This window comes from Zygotorulaspora mrakii, chromosome 1, assembly GCF_013402915.1.
Source record: "Zygotorulaspora mrakii chromosome 1, complete sequence".
Lineage (NCBI taxonomy): Eukaryota > Fungi > Ascomycota > Saccharomycetes > Saccharomycetales > Saccharomycetaceae > Zygotorulaspora > Zygotorulaspora mrakii.
The window spans coordinates 1,091,441-1,109,307 of NC_050719.1; the positions used below are offsets into that span (position 1 = coordinate 1,091,441).

The 17,867-nt window shown below is 38.5% G+C and overlaps 10 protein-coding genes across 10 annotated transcripts; 4 read left to right on the top strand and 6 right to left on the bottom strand.

The window, feature by feature from the left end:
* Positions 1-230: 230 nt before the first annotated feature.
* MIN7 (Min7p) lies at positions 231-425 on the top strand (the record flags this gene model as incomplete). The annotated part of the gene is made up of 1 exon (XM_037286446.1): positions 231-425. The coding sequence occupies one exon, from the start codon at positions 231-233 to the stop codon at positions 423-425; it is 195 nt and encodes a 64-aa protein (XP_037142341.1).
* Positions 426-645: 220 nt separating this feature from the next.
* HTC1 (Htc1p) lies at positions 646-1,158 on the top strand (the record flags this gene model as incomplete). The annotated part of the gene is made up of 1 exon (XM_037286447.1): positions 646-1,158. The coding sequence occupies one exon, from the start codon at positions 646-648 to the stop codon at positions 1,156-1,158; it is 513 nt and encodes a 170-aa protein (XP_037142342.1).
* Positions 1,159-1,554: 396 nt separating this feature from the next.
* On the bottom strand, positions 1,555-2,190 carry DER1 (derlin; the record flags this gene model as incomplete). Its single annotated transcript, XM_037286448.1, has 1 exon — positions 1,555-2,190. One exon carries the CDS (start codon positions 2,188-2,190, stop codon positions 1,555-1,557), a length of 636 nt encoding a protein of 211 aa, XP_037142343.1.
* A 183-nt stretch (positions 2,191-2,373) lies between these two features.
* BTS1 (farnesyltranstransferase) lies at positions 2,374-3,354 on the top strand (the record flags this gene model as incomplete). Its single annotated transcript, XM_037286449.1, has 1 exon — positions 2,374-3,354. One exon carries the CDS (start codon positions 2,374-2,376, stop codon positions 3,352-3,354), a length of 981 nt encoding a protein of 326 aa, XP_037142344.1.
* A 75-nt stretch (positions 3,355-3,429) lies between these two features.
* On the bottom strand, positions 3,430-5,064 carry MUK1 (guanine nucleotide exchange factor MUK1; the record flags this gene model as incomplete). The annotated part of the gene is made up of 1 exon (XM_037286450.1): positions 3,430-5,064. The coding sequence occupies one exon, from the start codon at positions 5,062-5,064 to the stop codon at positions 3,430-3,432; it is 1,635 nt and encodes a 544-aa protein (XP_037142345.1).
* A 565-nt stretch (positions 5,065-5,629) lies between these two features.
* On the top strand, positions 5,630-6,115 carry HG535_0A05590 (uncharacterized protein; the record flags this gene model as incomplete). The annotated part of the gene is made up of 1 exon (XM_037286451.1): positions 5,630-6,115. One exon carries the CDS (start codon positions 5,630-5,632, stop codon positions 6,113-6,115), a length of 486 nt encoding a protein of 161 aa, XP_037142346.1.
* A 33-nt stretch (positions 6,116-6,148) lies between these two features.
* Positions 6,149-7,894, bottom strand: BEM1 (phosphatidylinositol-3-phosphate-binding protein BEM1; the record flags this gene model as incomplete). Its single annotated transcript, XM_037286452.1, has 2 exons — positions 6,149-7,804; positions 7,886-7,894. 2 exons carry the CDS (start codon positions 7,892-7,894, stop codon positions 6,149-6,151), a joined length of 1,665 nt encoding a protein of 554 aa, XP_037142347.1.
* A 959-nt stretch (positions 7,895-8,853) lies between these two features.
* UBP16 (putative ubiquitin-specific protease UBP16) lies at positions 8,854-11,229 on the bottom strand (the record flags this gene model as incomplete). Its single annotated transcript, XM_037286453.1, has 1 exon — positions 8,854-11,229. The coding sequence occupies one exon, from the start codon at positions 11,227-11,229 to the stop codon at positions 8,854-8,856; it is 2,376 nt and encodes a 791-aa protein (XP_037142348.1).
* Positions 11,230-11,597: 368 nt separating this feature from the next.
* YTA6 (putative AAA family ATPase YTA6) lies at positions 11,598-13,889 on the bottom strand (the record flags this gene model as incomplete). The annotated part of the gene is made up of 1 exon (XM_037286454.1): positions 11,598-13,889. One exon carries the CDS (start codon positions 13,887-13,889, stop codon positions 11,598-11,600), a length of 2,292 nt encoding a protein of 763 aa, XP_037142349.1.
* Positions 13,890-14,210: 321 nt separating this feature from the next.
* Positions 14,211-16,766, bottom strand: GCR1 (transcription regulator GCR1; the record flags this gene model as incomplete). The annotated part of the gene is made up of 1 exon (XM_037286455.1): positions 14,211-16,766. One exon carries the CDS (start codon positions 16,764-16,766, stop codon positions 14,211-14,213), a length of 2,556 nt encoding a protein of 851 aa, XP_037142350.1.
* Positions 16,767-17,867: the final 1,101 nt, after the last annotated feature.

Consider the following 17,867-nt stretch of genomic DNA (forward strand, 5'->3'; position numbering starts at 1 on the left):
TAATCACTTATTATTGTATCCGATGCATCTCTGCATCTATCGCTAGACCAGGCCAGTTGCGCAGTTTTATGTACTTAATGTTTCTTGAATTTCATATAAAACTTTATGGGTAACACAATTTTTGTGCACTAGTGTAGCAGCTGAAATAATAAACACACATATATATAGACAGATATATTTGCAGGTACTCGGTAGGAGCAGCAGTTAGTGGAGGATTTACATTACACACGATGTCATTGTTCTATAACGCCCTGATGTTCAGAAATGGCAAATTCCCACTGGTCTATGTGACGTATTTAACGCTTGGCGTGACGCTGCCATTCATTTTACCTGCCCACATAACACAAAAGACGATAAATAACACGTCGACGCTTGGAGTGAAGGGAAGAAGCAATCCAAGATGTTTATTCGCCCGACTTATCTGAACGGGGTGGTAGATTCGTCTATATAGATTTTGCTGGTTTTAATCTGTCGCGTGCCCTACACTGCATCCATCTGCGCCCATCTGCGCCCTCATACATTTACATATATAGAGACACCAAGTGTGTATATTTATTTATTTATTATCTATTTCTAAAAGAAGAAAGATCTTTGTTATCGTTGTAGTTGTGCTTTCCATTGTATAGCCGCAGAGCAGAGTGAGTGATGCTGGAGTGGCAGCGGGTTCGTGAGTTGATTCGAGCCGACAAGTTGGAGCAGTTGGTGAGGAGCGAGAAGGTGACTGAGGCGTATCGCAAACACAAGTTGGAGTGCGATGTGCAGCAATACGTCTTGGAGAACTTGAATTGGTCCCCCTCGGAGGTCCGGCGTTTGAATGATGAAGGCGTAAAGTTCTTTAGTGATCGTTCGCTGTACACTCTTACCCAGAATGATTACCCTTACGATTTTGAGCCCACTATTCATCATTTGATTATCTGGTCAAAAATTTACATACCTCTGTACAACGACAAAAACGAAAAAAATGACAAAGTGGAAGAGGAGCTAGATAATTTCGTTAACGAGCACATAGCGAAGTTTGCGCTTCCTGCTGATGATTACATATGGTTTATGAACACCTCGCCTTTACAAAGTATCAAGAATATCTCTCATCTGCATCTTCTTGTCAAAGTCCCCGTTGATCAAGAGAACGTCGTGGAACAGATCCTGCAAAATTTTTGAGGTCGGGAGTCGATTGCGATGCCCCCATCCAGACCGAATATCGATTCCTTGAAGGAGTGTCTAGTGAGACTGGAAAAATTGCCCAAACAGCAAAACACCATTAAAGACTTGAAAAAACTTATTTATGAGTTGGAACTGGCAGAAGACCCAAAATTTGAATGCTCGTTGAAACCATCCATAGATTTTTCATCACTGATCTCGAATAACAATATTGACATTACAAGTGTATCCACCATTATCAACAGTAAATCATCAGCAAGGAATGAAATCAAATCGATAAATAATAAAATGTCCAAACCGCTAATGACACGAGATAATTTGAGTTGGCCAAAGCCAAAAAGACCAAAAAATGATTCTGACACACAGTTTATTAACGTCCCATTATATACATCGTAACTACCTTCTTCTATAATCTAACCAAAAATCGTATGGTGTCTTGCATAAATCGACATCATAAAGCTTCATGAAAATATCGTCCAGATAATATAGAGCGTGGCCTGGCAAAAAATTCATTGCTACCTGCAGCATAGTTTTGTGATGCACAAATAACATTGTGCAGTTCATGTAGAGTGGTAATATTAATGGCGATACATTGACACCGCCAAAAAGCATTATATTCATTTCATTTCCTGTTTTACGAATTTGATAGTATACTAAATTTTCGTACAGTACAATTCCTAACGAAGAAACTGGTTGCGCTATACTACTCATTAGTAGTATTATTCCTAATGCTATTGTAACCATCCAACAAAATCTTCTCTTTATGGCAAATGAGTTCTCCAAAGATGCTAGATGGTTCACGCTGACAAATATGTTAAAAATTGACATCCAATTGAATTCTCCATGGTCAAAAAGTGAATAAATTATTCTATCATATTGCCCCTTTTTAAATGCTAGTTCAAATGTGTACCATTTCTTCGTTGGATCAATCGCATTTGTACTTGTCAATATAGAAAGGCCAACACAACCAATCGCCCATATTTTCGTTACTGGAGGAATGCCAGCTACAATGTCTAATAATGCGGCATCCATACCAATGATTCAATTTCTATGTGATCCTCTTGATTATGAACTTGTTTTCCTATCAGTATTATATTTTTCACTCTTCGTTTAGCCTTTGAAGGAATATAAAGTTAAATGATATCACAAAACGAAAATGGAATACTCACTTTGTAACACAGCGTGTCAGATGAATATACACCCATAAAAACTCCGATGAGTGACGTGCCCAGTATCATAAGCACACTAGTGACAAGTCAGCCATTATGGACTGAAGAAGACGAAACAGTTATACAATCACCATATCGACATTTGGCCGCCACACGCGGTAAGAATTTTAGATCAAAATTGATTGAAGTTTTCAATGTAATTTACAAACTACCACAGGAGCAAATAGATCTTGTTTCCAACCTAGTGGGTGTACTGCATAATTCAAGTTTACTTATCGATGATATTGAAGATAGCTCTGAAGTGAGACGTGGAAAAACAACCGCCCATCTAATATATGGCATACCAATGACAATAAATACCGCTAACTACATGTATTTCAAAGCAATGGAAATGATACAACTAATATCCAATGGTGACAAATTCGTTTTACAAGATTTAATGGTGATTTTTAATGAAGAAATGATTAATTTGCATCGAGGACAAGGACTTGACATTTATTGGAGAGATAGCTTGCCCAAGATCATTCCAGATGATACACTATATTTTAATATGGTTATGAATAAAACGGGCGGCTTGTTTCGACTGACGGTGAAAATTATGGAAAGACTTACCAAAGTGAAGTCTGAAATATCTCTTATCCCCCTCAGTAATCTATTGGGAATAATATATCAGGTGCGGGATGATTATCAAAATCTGTTAGATGAAAAAATGATTGAAAGTAAAGGTTTGGCAGAAGATATATCGGAAGGTAAACTTTCATTCCCCATAATTCATGGCCTGAGGCACGGAAAACAAAATAATGATCTTTTTTTACAAAATGCTTTAAAACTGAGAACTAATGATCTAGAGATCAAGAGAGATGTTATAAATTATTTACAGAATGAAAGCAAATCAATGGATTACACTAAAAAAGTCCTATGTGAATTAACGACTCTAGCAAAAAATGAGAAGTATATTCCTTATAAGAGTTATCCAAAAGAAGCCACTCAATTTGCATATATTGTCGATCATCTTTCAGTGATGTAAAGTAGTCATGTCAATCGACTGCCCGTTTGTGCCCCTCCTACTGAATTATATGAAAACTACATATTGCTAAAATATTCATTTAATTAGTTTTTGATATATCTCAAAAATTTCCCTCAATTCAGATATCGTTAAATCATCGAATTTCTTGGGCTGATAGACTTTCCAGGAATCTGGAACCACCGTTTCACTTACCGTATTAGTACACCCACTAGTAATTGTACTACCTGTTGCGCCGGTGTGTGTTTTTGTAGAAGGTTTCTTATCACCATCCGAAAACAACTGTGATGTTGATCTGGATATTTGCTGAGGAGCTGGTGGTGTATATGATCTTATCTTATCAAAAATGTTCTTCAATGAGGAATCAAAGACATTTTTAATTCCATCATAGCTGTTTGATCTGATTACTTCGGGATGCGGTGCTTCCGGCTGTGAGGTTGAGTTATCAGTTACTGTTCCATTTGGTAAATTAATTTTATTACTAATTGAAGATGCTAATAAAGTTTGTTCATGAAGAGATAATTGATCTTGAAGTTCGCTTGAAAAATCATTCATAGTTAATCCTTCCAAAAAGACAAGCGCAGCCTCTAGATTTGTCAAGGCATATAATTCTTTTTGAATAAGCTTCTTTTTATACCTGAAAAGTCTGATGAACTCTGTATTTAGAAATATTTTCTGTGGGCAAACTTTAATAACGTAGTAAATTAACAGAGATAAAAATTCATCGTTGGACATTTCATGTGAATACATCATATATTCGTGAATTTTCAGTAGTAACGCCACTTTTTCGGTCGGAGAAACAGTATGATTAATAAAATCCTGTAAAACAGCCTCAATTTCATCTAAACTTTCAATTTTGACTGTTTCTGGTATGCCTAAAAATTTTGACAAATCAATTTTGCCCTGAGACGAAAGCCTTGATAAAGTTTTTATTTTTTCATATAGTAATTTGTCATATTCACCGTATTCGGGACTGTTCTTGAAAAGATCTGTTATCTTGAACCCATTCCTTTGATTAGGCCCTTTTGACCTTTCCTCTCTGGTTGGTGGTGGCACTGAGGTCCCAACTGCCAGCAGCCTATTGAAAACTTCTGTTTCACAAAACTCCATGTATCTTTCAATTTTTAAATTCGTTAATTCATTCAATCTAAGTTGTTTGCTAATTTCTTCTGGAGATAACATTGGCGTAACTGTATTAGAGTCCGAACTGAACAGGGAAGAAGATCGTCTATTTCTCTTTATAGAACTCCCGCTGCTGCTCCTACTTCGTGCGAAAATGCCACTCAATCCACTACTCAAATGCTCTCTTGCACTCAAATAAGTCGTTTGGTTCCCATTTACATTACTATTGCCAAGCATCAGAAAATTGAATGATGCCTTGTCAAACTTAGAGTAGAATGATTGGAAAAGCGAAGCTAGTTGATTAATTGTCAATGGTTTCATGTATTTAGGTTGTTTTAGATCATAAATGAATGCATCTATCTGTTTTGACAATTCAAGGGGTAATTCATGGATACTGCCGATCTCCTGCTCTATCTCCTCTCGAGTTAATTCAACATTGGACCCTGATGCAGTACTACCAGAATCTGGTAAATCCTCCAGCAACGATCCCACATTACTTTGATAAGATTCTCTGATAGATTGGTTTATATCAAATTTTGTGTTATTTATAGGAGGAGTGAACAACATTCTTCCTTCCTGATTGACACTCATTTCAGAATCTTGTACTATGTTACCTATTTAAGAGTAACAGAACAGATATATTCAAAGCCCTTTCGCAACAACAGCTGTTTCTTAGTCAAATATAAATCCTCTGCTTCGGTGAAAAATCCTATTTGCTAAATCGACGGCCACAAAATGCTAGTTTTCTCAGCCTATCTGTTCTCTTACGTTTTACAACTTTGTGCCATCTCGTTCCTGATTTGCAACTTTTGCGCGAAGGTTCAATTGAAATATTCAACCCCAGTCCATTCATAGTATGATTTGACTCGTGAATCAAGCGTTGGATAAAAAAAAGAGTGACTCTCAAAGAACAGTATATTTATTACAATTGATCGAAAGTCTTAAGATTACGTCTTGCCGATCAAGAGTTAGATAAAAGTTTTTGGTGCCTTCGAAGCTTCTGGAAATTTGAATCTAAGGTTCGACGGGATTTGAAATCAAACGATATTAATGGCTGATCAATGCTGAAATTGGAAGCAGTTGATCGTTCCCTCTCCACTCTGGATACTAGTTAGATTTTTCACAGTGGTTTTTAGTACTTTTTTTGGCTCACCGTATGTCCTCCCAGACCAGGTTCAAAACAAAAAGGCCTCGTAGTCCCGATCTTATTGGCATACACAATTACAAGAAGCAGCGTTTGATAGAGGACTTAGAAAATCTTACGATTGGAGATAGCTCAGAGGCTAAGAGTCGAAGATTTTGGCAAAAAGCGTCAAAGGGGTTGGTAAGCGAACCAGACCCTGTAGTAGAGGGCATTTATATGCCTCATAGAACAAAAGTTCAAGCACTGGCGCTGTTAGCCTCGGACCATGTAGATGATCATAGCATACTCTATTCAAAGCTGAAAGAGTTGTTACGAAATGAGGCCTTGCAAATAATCAAAAGGTTTGACCCACGAGAGTTGCTGTATTCCCAATGGTTCACATGGCTTCGAAGAAAAACGATGTCAATTGATCATACAGATAGTAGTTGCTACATAGGGAGTTCAACGAATACGCACTATTACCAAGATCTAGAAGGTGATATAGATATGGATACATAATGATTACAACTTTTATAAAGAAAGATACAAGTTTTAAAGATCATACACTGAAATTTTCATTTTGGACTGAATTAAATTTGAAACCTGTGGATCGGATATTATCTCCGCCCCGTCAGAATCATTCATCTTGATAAACAATCTAAACTGACTACTATCAATCCTTGGTGCTATCTTTGCATAGAGCTCATTGAGCGTTATATCACTGTTCAGCATCAGGGCAAAGATATCATCTTTGTAGTAAAATTTTATTTTTGTAGGTTTGATTTGTGGAGGTAAAGTACTTGGCGGTCTCGAATGCGGTTTAGACGAGGATAATGATAACTCAGAAAGTTTCTCATATAATTTGAGATCCTCCCCAGTCAGTGTATTGTCTTCGTTATTTCGGGCTGATAAGTGGTTATTGGGCAGTCCTGAAATTACAGCTGTATCGTCATCTTTTCCGTTGTTTTGGAATTGATTTATAGGTTGAATATTATTGTCATGATCAAATCCATTATCCCTCAACATAAATATCGATCTAACCATTGTTGATCGTGATATATACTCGGGCAACATGATTAGATCGCCAACATAAACGTTCAGATCATCCTTTCTTTTCTTCGTTATAACATCCGTCACATACGGTACTGGGCCTGGTATATATGGCATAATACGCTTAGTCCATTGACCATTATTATCCCTTAGTTTACCAGATTCCGCAGGAAAAGAATCGAGTAACTTCACTTGAAGATCATAGAAATCTTGGTAATATCTCTTAAGTTTCCTTCTTTTTCCAGACGATATTTCGCAGTTGACTTCAAACCAGTATTTATCTTCCTCCAAGCCAAATGCCTCCACAGACGCTTTTGTAACAAAATCATTATTGGTAGTTGGGGGTACTGGCAGTTCTTGTTGTTGCTTCGTATACCTACTATTAGGAGATAATGGTGGATTCTGCTCTACGGAACCTAAACTTATATTACTGGCTTTGTATTTGGCGATATACCCTTTCCATTCTTGTACAGTGGGTAAGCTAACCGAAGTTATATCATCTTTGACCTCGTTACCGGTTGCGTAGCCACTGCCAATGTCCACAATACTGACGAAGCCAACAGGAACAAGTCCTGGTCCCCCCAACCTACCAATTGGTTTTGCTATAAACCATTCATAATTATGATGCGCACAAATGAATAGATTTTCACCCGCATGTGCTGTCAGTTCATCAGATTTTTCAGCCTGAAAGTCGTAAAGTACAATGGCGTATAATGACCCCATCTTGGAAAGCTGATCATGCTCGCTGTGTCTACTCCTAGCACTCCCACTAAGGGAGCGAGGTCTAGACCTATCCACAACCTCGAAGTAAGACTTTGGGACCATGCCCTGTTTCCCACTTGAAGGATTTGAGGCATTATACCAGTCCTGTTCTTCATTCTTAACATAGAAAAAATCACCTCCCAGAAATGAAAGTTCTTTTGGGGACTGTGCTTGGTAGCTATATAGAGCTTTTATTGCCTTTTCTGGGACGCTAAAGTTTTTGGATGAACTTCTCGAGACAGAATTTGAATGCTGTGATGAATGAGAGGTGTTGCGGACAGGTACCGTTTTGATATGTTTTATTGCATTGGTGTTATTTTGAGCAGGGGAAGAAATGTTGGCAGACGTTATCTTATTCTTCGAGCCGCTACCCTCTCTTTTGGGCAATTTAAAATTCTGTCAACAGTTTATCATGTTAGTCATCAGTTGCGCTATCAAGCACCGTAAGGTTGTGTAAAATACTGCAGGAAAACATACTTTGAGCATTTTGACACCAACTAAAGTCAGCACTTCTGCCTCTATTGCCTATGAAATATCCTCGATGAGCTGCGTTTCCGGTGCACAAGTTCTTCACAGCCGTTGACACAGTTACAGTGTCTATTTGGGCAGTATGAGAAGCTAGAATAACAGAACTATGTTAGCAGACCTTTTTGGAGGCCACTGCCATTTACATTCCAACTGCTAAAGGTCAAGTTACACTTCTCTCAATTTAGAAGTGAAGGTTTGAACCTCAGAAAACAAAAAAAAAAGAGCCCAGAACAAATCCGGGTATTTAGTGTCATCGGTTCTACATATCAAGGATTGGTATTACATATTATGGAAGCTATAAAAGAAGACCATGAAAGTCGATACATACAGCAGACATAGAATTAGTGATCACGTACATGCAATGGGTAAGTCAGCAAGTGACGTATGCGGTTCTGTCACTGAAAAAGACATACGAGAACAAGCCTAAAAGTGTACAAAACTCAGCGACGAAAGATAGAAGCTGTATTTCTCGATTAAGAAATAAAAGCGAGGACTGCTTCGCAGGGACTAGAAAGTTTTTCCATTTGTTTACAATCGTTGTTTAGTTTCTAATGAGTTCTAAAGGAACTGGTCATGGATGAGTGAAGCAGCTGCAACACAGCATTCGGAGTCATACTACTGGAGTGCGCGTACGAACAGGAGCCATGGTTGCTGCTAAGTTACTCGTTCAGACATTTATGATGAAAAATTGGTTGTATTGTACATGATTCGCACAAAAAAAGTGTCGTTTCATGCTGAAAAATGCTACTTTTGCTACTCGATCATATAAAACCACTTTGATGCGGCAGAGAACGCCATGCTAGGGATAGTATCTCGGCATTCTTTTACGGTGTTTCTATTGACAGCTCCTGATGGCTTGTATGTATGGAGCTCAAAATCAGTATTAGATGTATTTATAGCTGACAGCCGATGGCTCCTCAATCTATACGTTCGTAGTATAACATATAGACATATCTCATCTCAGCGAGAACCTCATTGGCCTTTGCCTCCTTAACAGTTGTATCTGAAATATGCCAAAATGGATATTTAGAAACACTTTTAATCTTTTTTAAGATCCTTTTGCCTCCAGTAGTGTTGTTCTCTAGCTCGCTGGCGCTTGTTGAACCAATATTGGCATCTGAGGAGTTCATGTATGACGATTGAGAGTCCACGGACGAAATACTGCTACCTCTCACACGTCCAGTGTTGCTGGTAGACACGCTTCCTGCTCTACTACGGGGTACTTCATCTCCTACGATGCTGCTGGACCTGCTTCTGTCAAATGAGTTATTCGTACTTCTGCTCAAATCTACTGAGCTGGGAACGATTGCTTCGTTATTTGAATCATCGGCGGCATTACTCACAGAAGATCTTCGTGAAAGAAATCCAGTGATTCTTTTTAGTGCAGAAGGTTTCCTACTAGGCTTATTGCTATCGCCACCGGCGGATATAGTGTAATCATCATCAGAGCTGCCGTTAGTTTTCACAGAAATTGGTAGAGCATCCGCGTTTAGAGTGAAGTTACTTAGCGAGTTTTGAATTTGTTGGTTGAAACCTTCAGTACTCCCATTTGAAACAAAAGTATTCTCTTGATTTTTGAAGGAATCCGAAACATTTGTATTTTGAGTGTCCAGTAGACTGAGATTGATCAAAGGTGATCTATTGATAACCTGTTTGGAGACTGTATCTTTAACAAAATCTGGCTTACGCCTGTAACATTCGTAGTGCCCTTGAGAATGAGACCCTGTATGTTTGACCATCGCTTTCAATTTGTATCTTACAGTTTTGATGCCAACGCACCTGTTATTTTCAATAACTTGTTCGACACACTCCAAAATCTCATCGAATGCCACTCCACAAGAGTTTCTTGAATATGTCATTCCGTTGAACATTGAACGTGACAAATGTAGCACCAGAATGTCCGCAGAATCGACAACAGCTGTTTTTTTGACAATGGTAGACTTGATATCCTTCGCCACTACTCCATTTTTATTGTACGAGTCAATGTACGACGACAATTCTTCTGATATGTCATCATTAATCAAAAGATCGGACACTGCTTTCTTCAAAGTTCTCAAAATGTTGAGCTCTTCCTGCAAACAATCTTTATAGCCACGACCTTCCTCATTCGCTAGAATAGCTTTCACTTTACAAACCAAGCATGAATAACCTTCGATAGTTTCTGTCTGATTATCTGCTACCATATCAGACAGTTTTGCGGAAAAAGCTTGAGGGACCTGCAAGGGGAAAATGTTGAAGGGGTGAACATTGACTTTGGAAGATTTGGTACAGACTAAACATACCAGGTGACCTGCAACATTGCCTTGGAATGGTACTTTGGGAATTTGAACTGCTAATTTGTGTTTTTTTGCGAATTCGTCCAACTTAGTATTTTCCTTCTGCAAAGTTTCTAGGATGATTTGAGTTAATTCATGTGCATCATTTTGACCAGACGAAATCTTTGCATTGAAAATTATCTCAAGTATACGAAGTAACGGCCATACTGATATATTTCTCGATGAAGTAACCGTTTCTTGTAATTGAGCCAAGATTTTTGCCAGACCAAGATGCATGAGCATTTCTGGAATTTGTGCCTTAGTCACTTTGGTCTCTTCAGTTCCATTGAACTCTTGTTCCTCGGATACACCGGCAGTGGATAATGCATAGTTACGTTCGCTTAGCTTTGACCCATTAAGTAATGTCGATAACGTTGTTGTGGATTTCGTTCTTGGCATAATTTGTTCTTCAACAACCCCGTCCAAGCTTGACAAATTTTCCATGGGATTCTCCTTAGGCTCGGCCTTTGGTGTCACAAGACCCTGATCTATACTGACCCCATTTTCAATCGGGTTACGATTCAATTCAACTTTCGGTGTTAAAAGATCGCGTTCCCAACTATCTACAGGATTTGAAACATGACCATCAACTAACGCGTCATGAAGTCCATCTCCCTCCCCACGATCTGCATCGTTATGCTCATTATCCAGCATGTTTGCAATTAAAGACACACTTCCCAACAGTTCGTTGAGATATTGCGTCAATTTCGGCAGCGCCGCTAGTGCCTGAACGGAGGAGTTGGCAAAACAATCATTCCTATTGTTTATCAATCCAGTCGTGTTCTTATCAATTCTCTTGGATGCGCTTGAAAACATCTCGTCACTTCCAAACAGCAATTTTGTAAATGTTGGTGCTAATATATATACAGATAAAGCTGTTAATCCCCAATAAGGTAAATGTCCAGAAACTATGTTAGCTTTGTTGTAGCGACTCCCTGAGACAATGTAGTTAAGAATTAGATTGAAATAGTATTTCATAACAACACAACCAGTTGAGCTGTCGAATATATACGGAGGACTCAAAGGAAAGATAAGGCACCTCTCACTTGTAAAGGCGTTTTGGCGCTTTTCTGTGGGATGTTGAGACTTTTCTTCTTTTTGTTAGGGCAAGCCTTCGACGCTCCGAACTTGCATAAAGTTCTTGACCCATTTTGGCCCAATTCAACCAAAAAAGTAAACAGGACGAGATATCTTTCTTGGTATCTCGAACAGTCGTCATTCAGATTATTTTATCTGCGAAATGTCGAGAAGTGTAAAGTCCCTTCGAGTATGCAAAGGTAGTGGTGATTGCCCACTATATATTATATATCTATATAGGTGTCTATTCTCTCTACTGGAGCTTAAATTCATGCCCCGGTACTACCAAAACCGGCAGCCCAATCCTCATACTGTTGTAAAGATTCCACGGAGACACTTTTCTTGATGATCTGCATTGCCTTTTCGAAATCTTTAACGATGACACCTCTAATCTTATTAAAGTCTGCATTCATTAATGTATCTCCGAGGTCTCTGATGGGTTCCATCGCAGCCTCCTTTGCTAGTGCTGTGATATCTGAGCCCGAAAATCCTCTAGTCATCTTGGCAATGACTTCAAAATCGGTATCTGATAGATCATTTTTCTGTTTCGACATTAGTTTTCTCAAATGGTATAGCCTGGTGTCGTATTCTGGCAGTGGTATGTATAGCCTTCTGGAAAATCTTCTTCTGGCAGCTTCATCGATAGCCCACGGTAGATTGGTTGCCGCTAAAACAAGTACTCTTGAGTCAGGCTCATCTTCAGAGTCAGATTCACTCTCCTTTGCTGTGGCACTTGATAATGATGACCATTGAATGAGAAGTTCAGTCTTGATTCTTCGAGAAGATTCATTTTCATTATCTGATCTTGCAGTCAGTAGAGAGTCTATTTCATCGATGAAGATGATGGAGGGTGCCAGTCTTTTAGCCATATAAAAAAGGGCCCTAACAAGTTTTTCGGATTCACCCAGATACTTGGATAGTAAAGATGAGGCACTTATACTGAAAAAAGTAGAATGAGATTCGGTTGCTACAGCTTTTGCAATCATCGTTTTACCGGTGCCAGGGGGGCCAAACAGAAGCATCCCCCTTATAGGTTCTCGTAAGCCCTTGAATAAATCAGGTCTTAGAAATGGGTAAACCACAGTCTCCTTTAAGGAACTTTTTGCATTTTTCAATCCCGCTATATCATCCCAAAGTATTTTTTCATCCATCACAATTATCTCATTCATAATCTGCTCACACGCCTCTCGGTCAACACCCTGCAAAGTTGCCATTACTTTGTCCATTTTAGCCTCTAATGGTGTTTGCTCGATGTCTGTTATCTGCTTGTTTAAAGTCGGGGTTAATGGAGGGCTCACTGAACTAGATACCAAGATTGGAGATTTTAGTTCGGGAGATCTCAGATCAGAAGTTCTTATATCGGGGGATGACTTTGCTGAGGAGTTCAAACTTTTTGTCGTCATCCTGGTATCGACCGATATTGTCTCTTTTGAAATGTTAGCCGATTTCTTACCATTAACCACATTTCTCTTTGGTGTTCTGATTACTTGACGATGAACGACGGGCTTGACATATTCGTATTTTTTCTTTCCGGGAACGTTTGCTGATAGATACTGCTGCTGATTTCGGGTTGGAGACAAATTTTGCGTTCTATTGGGTAAGCTATGGACTTTTCTGCCATCGTTCGAATTTGATTGTGACCAAGCCAATTGAGCCGCCTTGCCAATATCTTGCATATCTAGAGATTTCCGTTTGGGTGATAAAGGAGTGATGCCATCCAGAGATTTTCTTGAACCTCGAATATCGAAAGATCTTCTACCATTTATTAGCATATTATGTCTGTCAGAACCCACTTTGGCGGGGTGTGAATCAGTTGTTTTACTTGTTCCAGATGGTGGTGCCATAATTTGCCTATCTTGTTTTAGTTTACGTTGCCTTTCCTCTAATAGCTCCCTTTCTTTGCGCCTTTTCCGCTCTGCTTCTTCCAGCTTTTCATGCAGTTCGTTTTCTACTTGTTCTTTAATCATTGTCTCAAGTAGCTTTTCCCTCCTACTTTCTATGTCAAGTTCACGTTTCTTTATCTCTTCCAGTTCTTTCTCCTTTTCCAGCTTTCTTGTTAACTTTATCTTCTCTGCTGCTGCAATCGCTGCTGCCTCCTCAGCCTCCTCCTGCTTTGTGATTTTTTTGCTTCTTCCTATGATACTGCGGTTCCTCCAGATTCCTGATCGACGAATGTTATTTAAAATCCCATTATTACTACCGTCCTCTTGCCTTTCCAAACTTTCCAGTTGACTGCGGCAAGCCCTTCTCTCCAGCCTGATATCCTGACCCAATATCTGTAAATCCTCCAATTGGCTCCTCAATTCCGGTCGAGAGCCTACAAGCTTGTTCAGCCCATCTTCATTCTGATAATGCTTCTCAATCTTTTCTAAGCCATCATTCATATAGTACAATAAACTGTCGAACCTTTTAAACATTTTCTTCAAATTATGTGAGTTAGTTGCGTGCTCATTTTTTTGTTTCTTGAAGTTATCGCAATGGTTTGTAACTATAGAATAAAGGAGCTGCAGGGATTGAATCAAAGTGAAATTTGCAGGTATATTGAATGTGTCATTGGGCATAGTGTGGAACTCCGGTAATTACGTCTATGTTCTAAACGCCCGATAACTATTCAGATGTCTACTGCTTTTATCTGTTTCTTCCGATGTTTTTTTCATTCTATACATTAAAAAAGTGGATTGTTAACTTTTCGAAAGATACGGAAAAAGACCGCTGTAGATTGAGATGAATTCGGAAATACGAATTACTGAAGCGAATAACCACTACGACAATCAAAGTTGAGAGAGCTTGTATCATTTCTCCTAACATTTGCGGGATACTTAAAGGTCTACACACTACAGATCTAAGAAAAAGCTATGTGAATTTACTCTTTATTCAGTTCATTAATTTTCTTTTATATGTTGTCTTTTACAATAATTGGTCTTATCCTCTTCGGACATGCCTCGAACTGTCCAGTTTTCGAAGTTTTCAAATATGCAGATTTCTTTATTTTCTTTGGTTAAATTTTTAAAATACATTGAAAGTGAATTGAGTGTTAGGCCGTTATTTATGCGAAACTTCTCTAAATCCCCAACAAGAATCTTTCGTATATCTTCTCTTGGTTGATCAGGGTTGGTAAACCTACCCAACTTAATTCCGCGATCGCATTCCGTTTCGATATAATCCATTATGATTCTTCTTGTGGGAAAAAAATGTGAATCATCACTTACTTTCCATCTTCTCCAACCGTAGTTTTCTATCAGGTTTTTTATTGAGGGCTTGCCGTTTAAACCAACATACCATTCAGTATATAGATCCCAAATTGTTTTATTTTCTCTAGAGAGTTTATACTTGATGTGCCTATTTGGTCCAACTTTTTCGCCACTTTGTGACATCTTTTTCGATGATGAGCCGGTCTCTTTCTCATTAGTCGTCGATCTAGGGGACTTTTCATCGTTTGAATCTGAAGAAGATCCTTTTTTTCTTGATGTTTTATTATCATTCGCATCATAATTTGCTTCTAGTGAGCTTTTTTCATTTATTGGCTGTTCTGTTGGTCCTGGTTGGGCCAGTTTCCTGGAGGAGTTGTCAATTTGATTGGTCTCATCAGTCTTGTCCAAAATTCCTGTGGTATCATCAATCAAAGAATTATCTATTAGTGTTGAGCTAGCTTGCTGCTCGCTCTCTTGTGGCTGCGCTCTCGGAACATAAGAAACCAGTTGATTGGAAGGGTCTGGTGAGTTAACCACTGCTGAAGGTGTTCCTGGAACAGGGAAATTTGCCGGACTTGCGAAACGTGAAGCTATTCTTTGAGAGCTATAGGAGGTTGGATTAGCCCCTGCTGCTTGATTTTGCTGTAAAGTGGAGTACCTGGGACTTCCAATTGATTTAGACAGTAAGCTATCTAATGCTGTTTGAGAGGCCGTGGGCTTATCATCGTATCTGAACCGCTTGGAGTACATTGCATCAACACTGGCAAGTGTCCCAACAGAGGGCGATCCTGGAGAAGGTGAAAACGGAACTGTTCCAGGTGTAGCCGTTGTTGGCAATGGTAGCTTCCTCTTCATATCGTGTTGTTGTTGCGACTGTTGTTGTTGATGTGGTCGTTGTTGCGGTTGTAGCTGCTGTTGTTGCGGAGTATAGATTGACGGCATGGAATTGTTGAAGGAAGAAAATGCATTGATTGGAGCTAAAGAAGGAGTATCAGCCTGCTGAACTTGTGGTTGTTGTGGTTGTTGTAATTGTGCGGATTGGTGCCTCGTGTCCTCTATAGACTGCACCAAATTACTCAACATTGAAGGATTTAAAGAGTTTTTGTCCAGGATTATTATCCCACCATTATTGCTATTACTGTCAGTATCGGCTGCGCCATTACGAGAATTATCCAGCGCATAATCGTAAGAACCGGGCATCAACTGTTTTTGTAATTGCAAAATCTGATCACACATCGAATGGACATTGTATAGATCGGATTTTAATTGTGTGATCTGTTGACTTAATCGAATATTCTCTGTAGTCAGCCTTTTAGAAAGTTCTAGAAAATGTGCATTATCGTCTCTATAGTCATTATCGCCAGTATTCGATTTATAATCACTTGTTGAAGTAGTTAAATCGATTTTTGTAAATTTGAACTGTTCATTTCTAAACAAGTCAGGGATGAATTTCGCCACAAATGACACTATATTAGGCAGTAAATCTGGTTTCTGGTTTAGAAATTTCAAATCCTGTATCATTGTTCTTGCCAGAAATTCAAATAGTTCAACAAATGAATTTAGCTTATAATTTGTTCTATCGATTAATAACATATCTTGTTTCAATGGCGAAAGCCAGGGAAAAACTAAACTTATTAAATCATCACTCGGTAAAAAATTTTGTGATCTCGAAATTTTTCGATCGTTCATACTCATGTCGTTGAATTCAGCAATGTTGGCATTTGAATGGTTAATAAAATTGAAATCTAACAACGATATATTGTCAAAATTCTCGACTGAAATAGGTGGATTAGGATGACTCCATCGTATTACGAAGTAAATTGCTAATGCAAATATAGGGCATCTCGTAATATCTTCATCTCTGGAAATTGTATTAAAATACACGTATGGTGTAATTGAAGTGTTTTCGTTTAGTTTTCGCAAAGTAATCGAATCTGGATATGTTTGATCAACAATTAAATCCGCAATTTTTAAAGATGATAGTTGATTGACCTGAACTTTGAAGTAGGATTGTAAAATATACTGAGTTATAATATGAAAATTTGAGCTTATATTTGAGTTACTAATACGAGCCTGTTGATCCTGCTTTTTCAAAAACATTTGCAATTTGTTAGGATTGTCATTCGAATTGATATAAGAATTAGAAGAAGATGTTGTGGCATTGTGAGAATTTTGAATACTATTACTGCGATTTTCAGCTACTGCCATTTTGGCGGCAGCTTGATTCAAAAGATGTAAATTTACCATAATTTAATCATTGTAGTCAGTAATAATAATAATATCAAAAATAAAATAAAAAAAAAAGGAAAAAAAGTAATATAAATATTTCTACTATCCCACTTCTTCTCACAGTAACCCACCTTCTTTTTTTTCCTTTGAAAGAACGAAAGTGTGACTAGACTTCCGTAGGTTATTACTGACATCTTTCAACAAAGTGCTGTCAGGATTTGTAAATTATATCATACCATTTTTATAATAACAGTCATGAAATATATGACATTAACAATATTATCGACTTAGTCGATCCAATTTCAGGAACCTGTAACCAAAACCGCTAAAGTTCGACTTCTTGTTTAATGCTTTTTTTTTTCTGGTATTTCAGGTATGAAAAGGATTCTATACCTGAGTTAGCTGAGAAAAAAAAACACAATGCCTGAACTCGCAGGAAGCGTCCTCCACTGGCACCGGACAAGTAAAGCAATGCTAGTATTTACCACAAGCACCACCCGTGTTTGTGCAACTTCAAAGAGTCCCAGCTACAAGAAGCTCGAATTGTTTGTTGTTGTTCAAACAGCTACCGATGCCTGACTAAGAGTCTGTTATTCATATCCTTTCAAATCCAATTCGTTGATACTTTCTGAAGTAGATGAGTTATTGTAAATTATTGACATCTAGAAATTCCTTTAGCTTGCAAATAGACGCGTCCTGGTGCATGGGTTATCATCCGGCTTCTTCTAAATTTGCCTTCAGCTTGCGCATAGCTTAAAGGGAGAAATGCATTTTACGAAATGCATGTGGGGTCACCCGACCATATCCCTTGTTTTTGCTTTTAATTATAATGCGGAGGAAATCACTCGGTTACCCGCCAATTACGATGCCGAAGTGAGCGAGCAGTGTTACCCGCCGCATTACTCGAAATGACTTGGCATATAAACCAAGGAAGGTCAACTGACCTGGGTGATAGTGTGCTCAGCGGCTATTGGGCTGTTACTAATCTGTTGTCGTCCGAATTAGTTGATACTAGTGGCAGAGAAGATTTGTTGTCGGTGCGTCAGGATGGTTCTTTCACCCAAACTGAGGTCTCAGATAGGCGGCAGTGATCATTTTTTGCTTCAATTTCTTATTTGT